Source organism: Arachis stenosperma, chromosome 8, assembly GCF_014773155.1.
Source record: "Arachis stenosperma cultivar V10309 chromosome 8, arast.V10309.gnm1.PFL2, whole genome shotgun sequence".
Taxonomy (NCBI): Eukaryota; Viridiplantae; Streptophyta; class Magnoliopsida; order Fabales; family Fabaceae; genus Arachis; species Arachis stenosperma.
The window spans coordinates 9638744-9658382 of record NC_080384.1 but is presented as its reverse complement, the minus strand read 5'-3'; the positions used below and the strand labels follow the sequence as shown (position 1 = coordinate 9658382).

Here is a 19639-nt window from a genome sequence, read left to right as displayed (position 1 = left end):
GGTTGTGTTTAGCATGAGGACATGCTATTATTTAAGTGTGGGAGAATTGATGAGTCCATATTTTACGATATATTTTGGTTTGATTTGAGTGGATTTCATCACGTAAACCCACATTTATTCATCTAAATAGCATGCTTTTGAGATTTCTTCCTAAATTGTGCTTAATTGTGAAAACATGCTTTTTAGACCTTAAAATAGATAAAATTAATTCACTTTAATTCCATTTGATGCCTTGATGTATTTGTTGAGTGATTTCAGGTTTCCAAGGCAAGTATAGGATGGAAGAAGTGAAGAAAAAGCATGCAAAAGAGAGAAATCATGAAGAAAATGAAGTTTGGAAGCTGCTGCAACGGTGCATACGCACAGTGATGCGTGCGTACGCACAACGGTGACTTCGTGTAAGGATGCGTACGCACCAAATGTCATGCGTGCATATGCGTGAGGTCATTAATACAAATCGCTTGAGGCGAATTCTAGGCCTCCAAAACCCAGTTCAACTCATTTTTCTGAAGATATTTAAGGCCAAAGTGAAGAGGGATGAAGGGGGGCAATTAGGTTTAGTTTTTGTATGTTTTTCTCTTAGTTTCTAGAGAGAGAAGCTCCCCCTCTCTCTAGAATTAGGGTTTTTAGCTTAGTTTCCTTTTAATTTCAGCACTTTAATTCTTGTTTTAATGTAGATTTCTTTATGTTTCCATGTTCCTTCATCTTGTTCTTCTTCATTTCTCTTGTTATTTCCTTTATTTTGTCATTTTTATGTTTATGGATACTCTTGTTTAATTTAATTTCAATTAATGCAAATTTATGTTTTATGTTCATTTAATTCTTTCTTTAATTGTTATTGTCATTTTCTTGCTTTTGGTATTTTAGAATTTATTTTTAATGTATTTTAATATTATTTTATTTTCATGCACACCAAGTGTTTGATAAAATGCTTGGCTTAGTTTTTACTTAGTTTTTCTCCACTCTTGTCATGAAATTGTTGACTTTGGTGATCCTTGAATCATTGATGTCAATTCTTGTTTGATACATTAGAGTAGTTAGTTGATTTGGTTTTCATTGACTCTATGTGACCCTTAGTGTTGACATAGGACTTATGGATTGAAATCAACTATGCCTATTTGACTTATCTTCGATGTAAGGTTGACTAAGTAGGATTAACTCTTCATAATCATCATATGTTTGTGGTCAATGTCTAGGATAGGTAACCTTAACTCTCAATTACTTGCCAAGAGGTTTTCTTGCATTTGAAGTTTTCTTTCCTTGCATTTTATTGCTTTTGACTTTTATTGCTTTGATGTTTAATTTCTTACATGTTTAGTTTTCACACTCTTGGTTGAGAAATTAGGTGTTTGGGTGGAATTGAGTTGTGGATGTCCATTCTGCATAGTGTGGGAATGGCTAATTGGTTTGGTTTTCATTGACGCTAGTCTTTCACTAAGTAATTAATGAGTTGATTAAGACTTATGGATTGAGATCAATTATGCCCTTTTGACTAATTCTCAAGGAGGATTGACTAATTTGGATTGACCCACACAATTGCTATGTTTGTGGTCTATAACTAGGATAGGAATCCTAAATTTCCCAATTATCACCAAGAGTCATTTTTAGTATTTAATTTCTATTTTCATTGCTTTTAATTGCTTTATTTTGATTCCTTGCATGTTTATTTAATTTCTTGATATTTACATTTCTTGCTTCTCTTGCTTTTCCAATTCTCCATGCTCTCTCATAGCCAATAAATGTACATTTCATTGCAACTCCTAAGGAAGACGACCTGAGGTTTAAATACTCTCGGTTAATTAGAATTTGTAAACATTTGATTAAGAGAATTCATTGTTGGTTTGTACTATGCTACCAACAAATTGGCTATGAGAAACATGATGTAACATGATGTAACACCTTGCTACTGTCGGAGTGTCTCTGGATCATCCGTGTCAGGCATATGTCGGACTCGATCCCGAAGCCATGTCAGATTCAATGAGAAAGCCTCCTTTGCTTCCTGCTGTGGAACTACTCTAAGCCTGGCACCAAGTAGTCGCTCAACCAACTCCCACATCTCGGTGTCATACCATCTGTAGAAATCAGGGAAGCACCCCCACTAACTCTCCGTGTGCGCGTAATCCGAGGTGGTACGCAATGTTCTGCAGGGTGATAGTGGCCCTACCCCATGGCAGGTGGAACGTGTAGGTCTCCAAATGCCAGCGCTCCACGAATATCGTGATTAGGAAGTTGTCAAAAACGAAGTCCCTGAAAGGCACCATGTTGCCGAAACTAACCTTCCTTAAATACGGGACGATAGCATCTGGTGGTGGCAGCGTGTGACTCACTCGTCAAGGAAGAAGTAAGCGAGGCATTTGATAAAAACTAAATTATCACAATTAAAAAAATATTGTATACATATATTGACATAACAAACTAAGTTAACTATTATATACATTTATTTAACAAAAATTTACACATATGTACTAACTGAATTTATGTAAATATAACTTTTTACTTTAATATTTACTTAGTTAATTAGTAAATATTTCCTCAATACGTTACTTAAAATAAAAATATTTACTAAAGTAATTAATAATCTAATTAACAAACTTTTACTTAGTAATTTAATTTACGTAAATAGAAAATTACATAAATGTTCACTTAATAAATACCTTTTATTTGGATAGTTAATAACTAAATTATTAAATTAATAAATATGTAACTAATAAATTAACTTTAAGGGTTGAAAAATATCTACCTCAATATTTAATATCTAAATTAATAATCATGTACTTAAAAACTTAATTACAAAAAAATCAGAACTACATTCCTAAAATCATATCATATCAGTGACCTGTTGCTAACGATACATTTAGCCACCTAAACCATAAATCGTATTCTATTTCTTGGAAAGTATCCTAACTATAACGATGCATATATAGAATAACATAAACGTGAAGACAACAAAATTAATTGTGAAGTCCGCTGCCCCAATAATGTGCCATGTCGCATTCAATCAATTGATATCCAGATCACGTGCATTTGTGCGTGTCATCTTCATCTTACTCAATACTATGGTCAGAAAAGAATAAAAGAGAGAAAAAAGTGGTGAAAAGGTTAGAAATAGAACCCACAAAGTCATTGTGAACGACATCTATATATAGGTCTTACCTAGTCTTATCTCGTTTACACTGTTTATACGTAATGTAAACGAAATACGTATAAACTTATCTCGTTTATGCTATAAACTAGATCTTACGTATTTTTATAATAATTTTTAAAATTATTTATTTTAATAAATAATTTATTATTATTATTATCATTATTATTATACTTAAGAAGTATTGTTACTACAAAATGGCATAAAAGGAACAATATTGTAAAATTAGAACTTTATTTGTTTAAAAAATAAAAATAATGACTTGGTAATTCTCACTTTATTTTTTGCGTAATATACCAGGATTTTTATTAGGTCAGGAGTATTGAATTCGGGAGAGATGATTAAAAAACACAAATCTTCATCTATTCGTGCCAACCAACACAATTTGGTTTGAATTAAATATTTTTCTTAATAGAACATCAAGTAGGATCCAATAGTGGTGGCTTGTGTTATTTTAATTGGGCTTTGCATAGCCCAAACCCTTAAACAAAAATACAGTTTCTTTTTAAATACAAATTTTAGTAATGACCAAAAAAAAATACAAATTTTAGTCATGACCCAAAGAAAAAGAGAATACACAATTTTATTGGTTTCTATTACTATCCTAATTCCTATCATGATGTAATTCTATTTTGTAATATGTATTACTCTATTAATACTTCCCAATCTTTTCATTGTCGTGCGATTATTAATTAATATAAGTTAACCCTCCAAGCTTTATTTGGTCTACAACGCTATCCTTAGTCGCGTACAACACAAATCTACTCTCTATTTTATTATTACTAACGTAGACCAGTAAACATGTACTACTAAATACTAATAGAGACTTGATATCCGAATTTTATATTTTCTATAATATAAATATATTAAATTTCAATACCAAATAGAAATTTGATATCAAATGCCATATGATTAAATTAGAGTAAACAATGACATAGAAAAAAAAAGTATATCGTTGACAAAAATCATAAAAAAATACAAATAATAAATAAACTACTAAAAAATTTAAAATCATAATAAAAATAATCAAATATTACTTATATATGTTCTCAGAAAAACTCTAAAAATCATATTTTTATTGATTTTTCTAAAATATAATTAGAAAAAATAAGATGTTTTTATCTTTAAAATCTAATGATTTTAAGTCAAGTGATTATTTTTGTGATGTTCTTTGAATGACATTTTAAAAAAAAAAATTAAGGGAAAAGAGGTCTAGTATCAAATTTTATTTTTATGTTTACATACATCTTTTAAATAACAAAAAATTAAATCAAATACACAAATTATTTATTAAATACAAAAAATTATTTACTAGCCATAGGAAAGAAGATATTTTCTTATTATTTATTATACACTTTTTAAAATTTTGCGAAATTTATTTGTCTTTATTTTTTGTTACCATTTTTTATAGTTAGCCTGTGAATTATTATTTGTTTCTTTAAATTTTGGGATAAAGCCAAAGTCAAAAGCTTTAATGTTATCGTCAAAGTGAATATTGAATGAATGGAATAAAAATAAAATAAAATAAAATTGAAGAAGTTTCCATGTACATTTGGTTTTCCCTATCTGGCTATGAAATTTTAGATTCATTTACTAAAGCTATTAAACTGAACAGAACTTGATCCATTCTCTCTCTCTCTCTCCCCTCACAAGTTCAGAGTTTCAGTGATTCCAATCAAATCCAAACTATACGTATAAATTCTTATTCTCTGTCAAAATCTATCTCTCTCTCTCTTTTAAAATCCCATATTGTTTTCCAATTAACAATTTCTTCGTTTTCATGGCAGATCCTTCCCATCTTAAACCCAGGTTAGATTCTAACTATCGTCATCCTAGACAATGGAGCTGGATTAGCTTTAAATGCGCCCTTTTATTTTGTTATGAGCTTTAATTACCCTTTAATTAATTAAAAATCGTTCCTTTTATGTTCCTTGGGGGCTAGAAAATATTTTGTGATCTGATCCACTTGCAGTTGGATAGGCTCACGTGGTTTTTGTTCCTGGTTCTGTTCATTGAACTCTAATTAGCAGAGTTGTTAGTAATCCTAAGTGACTCTGAAAAAAAGGGTTCCCCCGCGGGGGGGATGTTTAATGTTGAAATGTAAGTGGAAACCAAATAAAGCAAAAGAATTTGCCTTCTTTCTGTTTGATTTTGTTGGTTGCTTTTGCTTTACTTTCTAGCTTGCTTGGACCAATTGGTGTTTAAGGCTATTCCTCGCTTTTTAAGTGGTGCTGTATTGATTTAAACATGCACCAAGAAGTTCAGACTTAAAAGATGTTCAAATTTATATGATATTTGCTAGACTCCATCAAGGGAAACTATTAGTTTTCCATGGTGCTTTTTTTACTTTGGTGTGTTCTTGATGTGAATGAAAATTTGCGGCTCTTATAAGTTAAGACACAGATTCACATAAAATTGATGTCCTTGTTCATAAACGGTGAAAATAAAATCAAAATTCTATAGTTAAAGATGGTTGGTGCAGTTTATAATGATAACTGATTGCTTACTAAACAAAAAAACCAAAGTTAAAATCCTGTGACTCTGGCGAGGTCAGGTTTAAAGGAATTATTCATAATTTATTGCTGGAAAATCCTATCATTTGTTGTTATTTCCGATGTGATGGACCTTGGTTCAAGTTTTTGTAATGTGTCTATTGTTGTTGTCTGTTGTAGAAGTTAAAGATTTGTCAACTTTCCACCCCTCAGAAATGGTCTGAAAATTCATGCTTTGTTGCAGTTCAATCTTATATCCATTGGTGTATTTGTAATGCAATCAGTTGATGAACGAGAAGAGGAATCCAAAGCGTCCAAGATCACTGTATTCCAAAATGCCTATGACAGACTCTAATGATGTGCAGAGTTTTGATAATAGCATTGTTTTCCCTGTCGAAGACATTGTGCAATATCCCTTGCCTGGCTATGTATCACCATTTTCAATAAGTTTCAGTCCTGATGATAGTTTGGTATCTTATTTATTTAGCCCTGATCACACATTAAATAGAAAGGTTTTCGCATATGATCTGAAGACCAACAAGCAAGAATTGTTATTTAGCCCTCCTGATGGTGGACTTGATGAGAGTAATATTTCTGCCGAAGAAAAGTTGAGGAGGGAAAGGTTGAGGGAGCGCGGGTTAGGAGTGACACGGTATGAATGGGTGAAGACAAGCTTGAAAAGAAAAGCACTCGTGGTGCCATTGCCCGCTGGGGTTTGTTACTCTGTCATTTAAAAGATTATAGCTTGTCATTATTGTTTCATAGGAATTGCTTTGAATAGTTATGTTTTTATTCAAAAGAGAAGTGATGATAGGATTTTAAAATATATGCTGCACCTTAGTACTTAAATCCAGTAGGAAGACTATATTAGAAAATGCATGCATAGATACCTATTACCCCAATAGTTTAAGTATGCATGTATGTATTTTGTTTAGACATTGTGTAGTGAAATATACTCTCTTTTTTTTTTTTTTATCAAGTTTCTAATGATTTTGTCTTTTACATATGAACAGATTTATGTTCATGATATTTCCAATTCAAAATCAGAGCTCAAGCTTCCAAGTACATCAGCTTCACCCATTATTGATCCACATCTGTCCCCGGATGGATCGATGCTTGCTTATGTAAGAGACTGGGAGTTGCACGTGCTGAACCTCTTGACTAACGAATCAAAGCAGTTGACCCATGGTGCAGCTGGAAATGGTTTGGTAAGTTTAGTAGTCAGTTGGCCTTAATGTGCTAGGGTTGATGAATTTGCATTCCATGAAAACCGTTTATTAATCTTGTTAGTCACCTGATTGAATAATGTAACCTTTCTAGCTAAGTTAAGGTCAGTGTTGATTTTTCATGGAACAATATCTAGTAAGATTCTAAGGTTCTTTTCTTATTTATGAAAATAAAGCTGGATTGAATTAAATTTGGAACTTTAAAGAGTCAAGTTATTCATATGATTATCCCATAGGCTTTTGGCTTGTACTTGTTGCATTGAGTTTACTTTGGACTCTGGTAGAAGAAGCAACTTTTTTGTTCTTCTTGATAGTCTGTCTGAAAATTCTGAACATGGGTTTTGTGTATTGCAGACTCATGGGCTTGCCGAATATATAGCTCAGGTGAGATTTCTGCAAAAGTATATCTTCTTTTGTACAGCTTTAGTATAAACTGCATACACTGTATTCCTTATACCAAGTTGTTTTCCCTTTCACACATGACTGGGCAGGTTGGGAATAACAAAGTTCTTAAATGATGGGATTATTTACTGAATCATTGTTATTTACTATAAGATTTTCCTCTGATTTTATCTTGTTAAGAACTAAGAACCAGCACTTCTGATTTTATCATTGTCATTACGATGTTAAGTGCAGGCTCATACTGGTTTTCATTTTAAGAATAACGGTAGTTTTTCTGGTTGCAGGAGGAGATGGATAGGAAAACAGGATATTGGTGGTCACTGGACAGTAAATATATAGCTTTTACTGAAGTTGATTCTTCTGAAATACCACTCTTTAGAATCATGCACCAGGGTAAGAGCTCAGTTGGTCTAGATGCACAGGAAGACCATCCTTATCCTTTTGCCGGTGCTTCAAATGTTAAAGTGCGCCTAGGGGTGGTTTCTGTTTCGGGAAGCTCTACCAGTTGGATGGATCTTCGGTGTGGGGGTTTGGAACAGCAAGACAATGAAGAAGAATATTTGGCCAGAGTAAATTGGATGCATGGAAACATTCTGACTGCTCAGGTTTTGAACAGGAAACACACTAAAATAAAGATCCTAAAGTTTGATGTCAAAACAGGCCAGAGGAAAACTATATTGGAGGAAGAAAACAACACTTGGATCAATATACATGACTGCTTTACACCTCTTGATAAAGGAGTTACGAAGTTCTCTGGTGGTTTCATCTGGGCCAGTGAAAAAACAGGATTTAGACATCTTTATGTTCATGATGCAAATGGGACTTGTTTAGGTCCCATCACTGAAGGTGAATGGATGGTTGAGCAAGTAGCTGGTGTGAATGAGGCTACAGGATTAATATATTTCACCGGGACCTTAGACGGTCCTCTGGAGTCCAACTTATATTGTACTAAATTTTTTGTCGATGGAAGTCAGCCACTTCAAATCCCTGTCAGGCTTACACACGGCAAGGGGAAACACATTGTTGTCCTTGATCATCATATGCGAAGTTTTGTTGATATCCACGACTCGCTTGATTCTCCTCCTAAGGTGTTACTTTGCTCCTTAGAGGATGGAAGCATAATAAGGTCTTTGTATGAGCAGTCTTTTACGATTCCAACCTCCAAAAAGCTTCAACTTGAACCACCAGAGATTGTTGAAATACATGCCAATGATGGCACTACATTGTATGGGGCTCTATACAAGCCTGATGCCTCAAGATTTGGACCTCCACCGTACAAAACCATGATCAGTGTTTATGGTGGTCCAAGTGTACAGCTTGTTTGTAACTCTTGGCTTAGTACAGTTGACATGAGAGCGCAATATTTGAGAAACCAAGGCATCTTAGTTTGGAAGGTCAGTTCATTGAATTTTACATGATTTTACAAGTAATGAAATGTTTGCCTGAAGAGATTAATGCCATTGAGATGGGCGATCCATCAGTTCACCCATGCATTTGTTTTCCATTTATATGCTCAATGGTTATTGTCTAATGTCCCAAATTCATATGAAGCTTTCTAACATGGATTCTTTATTTCTATTTTTCTCTTTTTGTGGTGTGCGTCTTTGCCAATATGTTCAGTTCATCCTTCAAAGTCAGTTGTTTTTCTTGTTATTTACAGTTAGACAATAGAGGAACTGCAAGACGTGGGTTGAAGTTTGAAAGCCATTTCAAGAGCAAACTCGGTCAAGTTGATGCTGATGATCAGCTAACTGGAGCAGAGTGGCTTGTCAAACAAGGGCTTGCAAAAGCTGGCCACATTGGATTGTATGGGTGGAGCTATGGCGGTTACCTCTCAGCTATGGCCCTGTCAAGATATCCAGATTTCTTCAAATGTGCCGTGGCCGGTGCGCCTGTTACGTCATGGGATGGATATGACACATTCTACACGGAGAAGTACATGGGATTGCCATCCGAAAATCAATCCGGGTACGAATGTGGTGCAGTGATGAACCATGTACACAAGTTGAAAGGAAGGTTGTTGCTTGTGCATGGCATGATTGATGAAAATGTACATTTTAGGCACACTGCTAGGCTTGTTAATGCTCTTGTGGCAGCTGGAAAACCATATGAGCTAATAATCTTCCCGGACGAACGTCACATGCCACGGCGCCATAGAGACCGAGTTTATATGGAAGAGAGGATATGGGACTTCATTGAAAGGAGTCTGTAAGATAACTTGTTTATGCATGTTGCGTTGTTGTGCTCTATTTATTGGGCAGAGTAGTTTCTGAAGTTCTTATACCCAGAATTGTTTATATTTCTCTCATGGCTGATTTACTTTGCTTCTGGGGAGATTGGCCATTTGGCTCGTTTTACACTGAGGAGAAAGAATCAATAAAAGTTTGAGCCAAGAAGCTTAATCCTATCTGTAGCCAGGAGGATTACCATTATCAGTAGATTGATCTGATATAATTTTTCAAATATGTTTCTCTTGAATTAGAGATTGTTTGGTGGAAGTGTTGCATTGTAAAATTTGGGAGGGGTTAGTTTAACTTATATGGGTGTTTTACTTAAAGATGTGCGTACTGGAAAGGAATTTGTTTTAGCTTTAAAGACTAAGAGGGTGCTTCCATGGTGACCTCTTTGTTCTACATCTTGACGCGGGTGCTACCATGGTGATTGCTCGAGTGCTCCTTCTAGCTTGTTGCTGCTTCTGTTCCCCACTTAGAATAGCCTTGCGCCTTCCTCTTGCCTCTGTTGTTTCCTTCTTCCATTGAAGACACTGATATGACATGAGGAACTCCCATTCCAGCTCCATATCTTCTGGATGTCCCCACATTCCCAACATGACTTCTACAACCTGCACCCAAAGCTCCGTTGCTCCTTTTGATACAAGCTAATGAATTTTCCTTCAAAAGGGTCTAACCTCAAGTTAGCCATTGTTGAGCGTAACATATATCATAAAAGCTCCCTTTAGAGTACAATCAACTGTTTGGATGAGTCTTTTTTTTTTTTTTTTTGTCATACAAATACACACACTAACCTAGCCAATGCTAAGACTCTAATCTGGTGTGGCTTAGTTTGAGGCAAACAGCTTGGCCACTACGTCACATGCCAGCCGAGTCTCTTCTTAAGGGATAAAAATAGCAGAAAAAGATCTTCTAAAGTGACAATGTTTTTTTTTTTTCTCTTAAAGATAGTAGGTTATATTTCATTAACTATTGAAAAATGAAATACAAAGATGTCCAAAAGCAGGACAGCATAATAAAAGGTGGAAATTTTCCAAAACAATACACCGAAGGTATTCATCCAATGGTGCATGGTCGAAAAGCGAAGAAAAATCTTAAAGAAGAAAGAATGATAAATCAAATTGAAAGAAACTAAGAGTTTGCCTCATTGAGATTACAATCTAAACTGGGAGTTCTTTGGATTTCACGGAGCAACTTGACAGAGTTTGTTAGAATAGCAAATGGCATTGAAGTAGAACCTTCAAAAATTAACTGGTTGCGAGCTTTCCAGCAGTTCCAGCAAATGATGGCAAGCAATTGAGGATTACGGTCAGCATTCTTCAACGGGTTAAGCATCTCTATTAATGCAGTTCACCATGTCCAAAAATCGTTAGAACTCTGAGGGAGAAGACAGTCACGAAGATAACTCTGAGACCATACTTTTTTAATTCTAGAGCAATTGATCAAACAATGAGTAATTGTTTCTGTTGCTTCATGATAGCAAGGGCATATTGGCGATATAGATGGGATGCGGTGATGAATCTGAGCAAGTACTGGAAGCTGACCATGGAGAGCTTTTCAGATAAATAGCTTAATTTTGTGAGGCAACTTCAACTTCCATAGATCAATCCACAGCTTTTTCTGCTGTATATAATTAGGGCAAAGCTCCAGACGCGGATGGTAAAATAAATAGCCAATTCTGTAACCTGAAACCGTATCATATTGCTTGGATTTGTTCAAATCCCATTGTAATATGTCCCTACTCTGCTGAATTTTAACTGACAAAATCCTGTCTGCAACGTCTGGAAAAATAATTCTTGAATAAGATTCTGATTCCAATTCCTATCTTTAGTAATTAGATCTTTAACTCTTGGAACCAAATCAGAAATAACCTGTCTGTTTGCATGTCAGAAATCATTAAAGGATACGGAGGAGGCAGCCAAGGATCCTCAAAGGTTCGGATATTCTCTCTAGTACCCACAGCCCACTTAAGACCTTTTTCAACAATCTTTCGGCCTTCTAGTGTGCTCCTCCATCTCCAAGAAGGTAAGACTCCAATTTCTGCCATTATAGCATTACCATTGCTAAAGTATTTACCTCTTAGGATTTTGGATAGTAGGGAAGTAGGCTGTGTTATGAGTCGCCAAAACTGTTTTCCTAAAAGCGCCAGATTTTGGATTCTGAGATCTTTAAATCCGAGGCCTCATTCTCTTCATGGGTGAGTCATAGTGTCCCAGCTAATCCAAGTCATCTGTCTTTCAGAACCTTTTTGTCCCCACCAGAACTGAGAAAGTACAGAGTGAATTTCCGAAATTAAACCATCAGGCAACTTGAAACAAGACAATGTATAAATAGGAATAGCTTCTCCTACTATCTTAAGTAATACCTATCTACCACCTGACGATAGAAGATTGCGCTTCCACCCTTGGATTCTTTTTCTAACCTTCTCTTTGATCATACTAAAAGAAGCCTTTTTCGATTTAGAGACTGTAGAAGGCAAATCAAGGTATCTATCCTGAGTCCCAATATGATTAATATTCATAAAGTTAGCCAGTAGTATATGAGTAGTGGAGAGAGTGTTGTGGCTAAAGAATACAACAGATTTATTAAGATTTACCCTCTAGCCACTGATGCTTTCATAAGAATGCAATAAATGCAAGATGTTTGAACATGCTTCAAGATTAGCCTTCTAGAATAAGATGGAATTGTCAGCAAAGAGGAGGTGGTTGACCTTGGGACATCGCCTATGTATCTGAAGACCCTGAATTAGTCTGTTTTGTTCTACCTTGTGTAGCAAGAAGGAGAGACCTTCTACACAGAAAAGAAAAAGATAGGGAGATAGATGATCTCCTTGTCGAATACCTCTATTTGGTTTGAAGAAACCATAGGGTTGTCCTTTCACAATGACAGAATAAGAAACAGTTGTCACTAATTCTCGAATCCACATGATCCATCAGGAGTTAAAACCAAACTTCTTCAATATAAACCAAAGAAAGTGCCATTCCACCCTATCATATGCCTTACTCAAACCTAATTTTAGCGCCATTTTATTTTCGAGTCCCCTTTTTTTGTTCTTCAAGTAATGCATACACTCATGAGCAATTAGAATATTATTAGAGATTAATCTGCCTTTAATAAAAGCATTCTGTGTAGGACTAATCAGTCTATTCATCATATCCTGAAGTCTATGTACAAATACTTTAGAGATAATCTTGTAAAAGACTGAAGATAGGCTTATTGGTCTTACTTGAGTCATATCTTTAGCATTAGAAATCTTGGGAATAAGACAGATCTGAGTGTGGTTAAAACCCTTCAAAATTCTGCCCCCTGAAAATAAGCTCTTAACTGCTCGAAGCACATCACCACTAAGTATGTTCCAGAAGCTTTGAAAAAATTTTACTGTCATACCATCATCTCCTAGAGCACTTTGAAGATGAATGCTAAATGTTGCACCTTTCACTTCTTCCATAGTCACTGATCTTTGAAGCTTACGGTTCATGTGAGCTGTAACCTTAGGTTCAAATTCAGTAAACAGAGGTTCAGAGTTCTCATGACAAGTGGAGGAGAAGATGTCCTTAAAATTAGATTCAGCCACAGAAGCAATACCAGCATTTGAAGTAGCCATTTCACCATCACTGCCAGTTAGTTGCCAAATTTTATTCCTTCGAGTTCGATTTCTAAATTTCTGATGGAAGAAAGTTGTATTCTGATCACCGGATTTGAGCCATTTGACTCTAGACTTATCTTTCCAATAAGATTCCTCATTTTGCAATACTTTTTCAAGTTTGTCCTCTATTTCTGAAATGATGTCGCCTTCATAAATTCCTGCTAAACGAAGTTCCACTAATTCAGACTGTAGTAAATCAATATCCACCTTCGAATTAGATCTGTGTTCTTGCTGCCATCTGACAATCTGATGCCGACAACGCTTTATTTTTTGAGCTAGGATATACATGGCTGAACCATCAACTGTTCGTGTCAAACCTCTCTAACAATCTGTCTTATTTCATCATTGGAACACCATCTTTCTTGGAATTTGAATTGCTATTTAGATCTCTCAGTTCTCGTATTAGAGTCTAAGAGAAGAGGGGAGTGATCCGACCCTGATTCTGATAGTCTAAGAACCGATGCATTGGGATAGAGTTGCTGCCAATCAACTCCTACTAGGAATCGGTCGAGTCTTTCCTGTATCAATTCATCACTACTCCGCCTATTCGACCAAGTGAATGGTCTTCCGACCATGCCAATATCAATCAGGGAATTATCATCAATAAAACTGTTAAAAGTTTCAATAGAAGAAAGAGATTTAACATTCCCACCTAATTTCTCCAATTGATTAGAAATGACATTAAAATCACCCATTAACACAATTTTACCATCAAACTATTGGGTAACTGAAGTTAATTCAATAAACTGAGCCATTCTACTTTGATCATTTGAGTTGAGATAAACACCTAGAATATCGTAGAGATCATTAGAGTCCTACTATTTTAATCTAAGAGTGATTAATGGTATAAATTAATTCAATTTTTTTTCTAAAATGACTAAATAACTTTAGAAGAGTAGAATCCAAAATAGCAATTTGGTTTAACTGTTTCTCGTTTATTCCTTTATGGGTTAATGGGTTTGGCTTGATTCGGGCAACTTTCTTCCAACTATGATGTGGGCTCAACAATATGGATTTAGTGATTGGGTTTCTTAAATTAATGTGGGAGAAATGGTTAACATTAACGATGATAACACAATTTGAGTTGAATTTTGAAAAGTCAGAAAATATCCAACCCCTCTTTATAAGAGAATTGAGTAATATATATATATATATATATACTTAAAAAATCAATCACTAAATTAGTTATTTAAATAAAATTCATGTTAAAATATATATTAAAAATAAAATAAATAACGCATTTATACATAATAGCTTATTTTTAATAGACACAGCATTTATAATATTTCAAAACACTTATATTTTTGTCAAGTATATTCAAATTTATAAACAATATCTAGTATTTTAGAATACCATTTTATGATCTTGAATGTTTTATATTGTATAATAAATTTTATTGGTAAAAAAAAATGAGTGGGAAAAAAGTATAGTAGAGTCGGATAGTATCAAAACCCGTCCTACTCAAAATTCTTCACATCAACCAAGATTGCTGGGATCAAGTTACATAAAACTAATTACATTACCCCTGCTATATACATAAATGCTCAAAATTAAAGCTAGCCTTGCACTTGAATTTGCAATTCAAGTGACCAATTATTTGACCCAAGATAGAGTGCGCACTAGAGAAAACCTCACATAGTAGCATGAACTCCTGCAAAACTAAGTTCTTCTCTGAAGCTTTCTTGTGAAACCAACGACACAACAGCACCGCAGGAGAGATCATCTCATCTCATATTATCTCTTAGGTATGTTCGGTTCGAGGTTAAAAATGGGGATGAAATTTTCATGGAACTTTTCCATGTGTAATTTTACTCATGCAACTAAACCATCAAACTTTACACCCCACTTTTAATTTTAAGCACAAGTCTTGAAAGTAATAATATTTCAAAGGCACACCCTTTGATAAAAGCCAAAGCATCATACACATACATCTGCATCATCAACATCTGAATTTACAACAAAACTGGGAAATGCTAAGGTTATATCCCTGCAAGATAGGGGGAGCAAACATTCATGAGATGAAATTCAGTCATCAAAATTCAAAACCATATGTTACTTACATACATTTATTATTATATAATATTATATTTCTACATAACTTCAATTCGGACAAAGTGGTATATTAATTTAAGGATTAATGTATAGACAATTCAATGAATGGTTCAACAATGAATGGTTTAGACACATTGACTCCTTAATGTACCACTTGCCCAAATTTGACAGTTCTTTTAAAAGGAATGGAATAACATTTAAGGTTCATGGAGAGGAGCTTATACTGACTTTAGATATGGTAGAGTCATGTTCTTTATCAAGGATGGATGCTTAGACACAAATGCTTTCCACTCATCCTGATCAATCCTTCCATCACCTTTTGTATCAGCATCACTAAAAGTCTGTGGAGGAAATTATATACAATTTTAGAAACATCAATTTCAAAGAGAACTTGAAAAGTAGTAATTAAGGTAAGGAATCTTAATAACCTTATCCACGATGGATTCCACGATATCATCTGAAAGCACAAGATCAGACTCGTGTAGAAGTGCCAACACCATCTCCTTCAACTGCATGAAACCATTACTACTTTAAGCAATGCAATAATAAAGTGAACCAAAAAGCATGATAGGGAATTTCTTTTTGATAATATATTCATACAAAATATTGAAACTAACGATAATAATAGAAGATTCATATATTTCAAAGAGCAAGAAAACTTAGCCGCTAATATTTAATGCTGATTTGTTAAAGGAATAGAAAAAGTACTATACCTCTTCACGTTCAATATACCCTGTCTGCCTTAGATCATATAACCTAAAAGCAACTGCAAAATCATTATATGCAACTTAATACAATGATGAATAATTGAATATAAACCATTTATGCAGTCCAATATATTATTTTGTCGGGGTTCTATCTTACATTTGATCTTGTCTTCCATAGATGCATCTGGGTGAAATACACCCAATGATCGAACAAATTCTCCAAACTCAATGACCCCATTTTTCTTGATATCAAATAGATCAAAAATCTACAAAGCAAAAGTGACCATGCATTGGCAGGAGATTAAAACATGAAACAAAGCTAAGATTAAACACTTTCAAACCATAGATACACGATTTGATCAAAGTTACAAACCCTGTCCGCAAACAGATTTCTCTTGTTTTTATTCCTGAAGAGTGCAAGTTGGAATTCTTCCTGAAATTAAAACGTATGATCAGAAATGTGGTAATCTTAATATCCAAGTACCAAAATTAGGGATATATGACAATTGACATATCTAGAGGGGAAAAGAAGTCTAAACTCACCCTGTGAATAAGACCATCTGCAATAATTGAATTGCTCAACTTCTTGTAAAGCTCATATAAGGCCTCAACTTCACTCACATTAACTGCAAAGAACAGAAAATAATAGACAAAAAACTTTTATAACTGCTTGTTAAGATCGAAGCCATGATAATGTAAATCTATGGTTTAGCTGAACAAATCAAATGCTCCTCTCAAGTACAGCTTCAAGAGTTTACCAGCTGATGATGGATACTCACAAGGTGTCTGAGAAGCAAGAACAATGGGTTCCTCGTAACCCGGTACTTTATTTATGACTTTCTTTGAATACTTGCATCCCATCAGAATAGAAGAAAGATTCACTCCCCAAACTTTCTTGACAGCAATCTTATTTGTTCATCCCAATGAAGCTACTAGAACTAACTTGGTGCTTGAGTATCTGAACAGAAAGTGTTTAAGGAGTTAATAAATAAACAATTTACAGCCATACATAGTAAATAAACAATTCAGCCATAGTACACAGATATAATATCTGACATAAAGAAACTACAATCTGTGAATAAAAAACATAAATTATATCAGTCATATTACTTGCATCATTTGAGAAACGATAAGAACTCATGAACCTTATTCTAAATTTCTAATTGGAAGAGTGCATTAAAGTACAACTACAGTTAGAGTATTATATGGATCAATCACTGTAGTTAGCACAAACATAAGTCAAACTATGATGTACAGTTGGTGAAATACACAGTTATTATTATTATTATTATTATTTGTAACAAATTAGAACTAGAATCAATTTGATAGGGCTAGACGGCTCAAAACTTTTTTAGTTTGGGTAGTTTTCAAAAAAGTCAGAGCAGATGAAGCAAAAAGTGTACTCAAGGAAAAATCTACAAAGGCAGAGGCAAATTTGATTAGCCAAACATGATTTCATGCTACTCTGTGGACGGTTACATCTTTTTCCTCACAACACACTCAAACCTTCTATGTAGTACATATAGCACTATAAATTAAACATAAAACGGAAAAAAACTAATGCTACTTGCAAGAAACTAATGTCTTTTTTTAAAAAAATAAGGACTATTTTATTTTTAATTTAGATTTGTTAAAAAATTCATGATTTTGGAGAAAAAATATGTTTAACAAGTTTATTTGGACGCATCGCCTTTGTTCAATTTTGATGGCTCAGATTGATTGCAAAACTATAATTTTGAATGAAAGGGACATGAAAAATTATACAAAATCCAAACATTAATATTACACAGATACTGAAAGGAAAAACATTTCTTTCTTTTTTTTTGGATTTAGTTATCATACTTCATTCAGTTTTGACATGCACTCTGATTAAATATTCATGATAAAATAACATTACTCTAACAATTTAAGAGATAATTGAGACCTATACAGACAAAAAATAAAAATAAGCTAGGTACTTATTAATTCATTGCTGGCCACACTATTAGAACATGTCCAATAGTATAGCCACGTTACTTTATTGATGAACCAACAAGTTACAGAACAAGTCGAAATAATAAACAATAGCATCTAAAAGGACGCCTCATATATTAAAGAAATAAACGACATAAAAATAGTTCACGAGGAATCTATGAAAGAATAACCAATATCCTAATTTTTGCAGACAAAAAGGGAAAAGAAATTAAAAATTGTACTCTATTTTGAAATATAGATACAACCTGTAAGAATAGAAAACACAGTAACTGAGGAAGCTTAGGCCAGGGGAGTAGATCTTGCTTCCATTGTAAAAGAGGAATCAGAATTTTTGATTTTGCTTGAAAGAATAAGAGAAAGGAGACTGAAGCTGTGAAACACGTCTCCGAGAGGCGGTAGGCGTGATGATAATAATGGCAAAATCAGAGTCAGAGGCATTAATTTAGTTCGTTGAATTTGAAATGCATATCCGCACCGCTTTTCTGAAAAATATCAATGGGATCACAGTACACGAGGCCATCTATTAAATAATTAACCTTTTCGTCATTCATGACTCACGAGTATTACCAAATTAAAGTTCACTTCGAATTTGAATTCTCAACCTCTTATTAGTAATGCTCAATTTCTACTAATATTTTAATTTAATGTAAATTATTCACAAGATTCAGATGAGAAATCAATACAACCCTACATATGGCAGTGTAGAAGAAGATGAAGAAGAAGAAGAAGAAGAAGTGGCTTCGTTCGTTCGTTCGTAGGCGTAGCTTTGAAATGCAGATTTGCACGTATGAATCGAAACGATTTTTTCGTTGCTGATATAACGAATACAATTTGATTGGAATATTCGAGAAGAAGAAGAAGAAGAAGAGTGCGAATATATAAGGAAAGAGGGACAGACCTGACGGGCGACGGACGTCGGACGTGAGGTTCTTGAATGGAGATGACGTGGAAGGGAAGAAGGTGTTTTGGAGTGTTATTGTTATAGTTTCATATTTGCGGTGGCTTTATGAATGAATATTTATAATCTCAAATCACAAGCAACCATCCATTCAGGCGCGGTCCGCCTCACCTTTTTCTCTTAAACAGTTAAACTAACACCAACACATTTGCTCGTTTACTCTATTTCAGTTTTTCTCATTCTTTTGTAGTGTTTTTAATTTTTTAACAATTCCACTTACGTATTTAAAATTAAAATTAAAATATCTTAATTTTCAACATAATAACCTATTAAATTATAATAAAAATATCCTAATAAATTTAATATCAATTTCAGATCAAATGAGATGTCATGTCATCACTCCTTAGGATAGTTTTTGTCATATTTAATACATCATTAGTACATCTGTTTAAATTTACAAATTTAAATGGACCAAATTAGTCTGCTTGACAGCCCATCAACTGGTCCAAATCTTTTTGAAACTTTCTTGAATTTTATATACAAGAAAAAATAGGTGATATTATTTTTAATCAATTTCTTATACTAAAATATTCATTCTTGAGCATTTTTCAATATACAATAAATTTCAGCTGGCCCCACTTCAAACCTTTCGTCATTCCTCCTCGGCCCACCAATTATTATACTGTTTTGTTATGTATTTGCATTAGGGTTAAATCCGCGGGATGCATAAATTTATATTTTAATTAGATATAATAAATTAAAAATAATATTTTATAATAATAAATTTTTTAAATTTAATATAATATTATTATTATCATTATATAATAAATATATTGAATATATTATTTTAAAAAATATATAAATAAAAT

General features: G+C 33.8%; 2 protein-coding genes across 7 annotated transcripts; one reads left to right on the top strand and one right to left on the bottom strand.

Annotated features, from left to right (window-relative positions):
- The first annotated feature begins 4708 nt into the window (after nt 1–4708).
- On the top strand, nt 4709–9895 carry LOC130944246 (uncharacterized). 2 transcript variants are annotated; one of them, XM_057872472.1, is made up of 7 exons: nt 4709–4834; nt 4930–4951; nt 5879–6347; nt 6648–6842; nt 7215–7244; nt 7547–8656; nt 8923–9895. In XM_057872472.1, exons 3-7 carry the CDS (start codon nt 5922–5924, stop codon nt 9472–9474), a joined length of 2313 nt encoding a protein of 770 aa, XP_057728455.1. In that variant the 5' UTR covers nt 4709–4834; nt 4930–4951; nt 5879–5921; the 3' UTR covers nt 9475–9895. The 2 variants fall into 2 exon arrangements, with proteins under 2 accessions (XP_057728455.1, XP_057728456.1); XM_057872473.1 differs by having other exon boundaries at nt 4721–4834; nt 5815–6347.
- A 4669-nt stretch (nt 9896–14564) lies between these two features.
- On the bottom strand, nt 14565–18985 carry LOC130944494 (calcineurin B-like protein 7). Of its 5 annotated transcripts, XM_057872834.1 has the most exons (11): nt 18771–18959; nt 18564–18684; nt 18118–18354; nt 16657–16856; nt 16442–16524; nt 16272–16331; nt 16056–16164; nt 15905–15957; nt 15620–15700; nt 15420–15532; nt 14565–15126 (listed from the first exon to the last, which is right to left on the bottom strand). In XM_057872834.1, the coding sequence occupies exons 4-11, from the start codon at nt 16757–16759 to the stop codon at nt 15057–15059; spliced, it is 672 nt and encodes a 223-aa protein (XP_057728817.1). In that variant the 5' UTR covers nt 16760–16856; nt 18118–18354; nt 18564–18684; nt 18771–18959; the 3' UTR covers nt 14565–15056. The 5 variants fall into 5 exon arrangements, with proteins under 5 accessions (XP_057728817.1, XP_057728816.1, XP_057728818.1 ...); XM_057872833.1 differs by lacking the exon at nt 18564–18684 and having other exon boundaries at nt 18771–18975; XM_057872835.1 differs by having other exon boundaries at nt 16678–16856; nt 18118–18684; nt 18771–18957.
- Between the last annotated feature and the right edge of the window lie 654 nt (nt 18986–19639).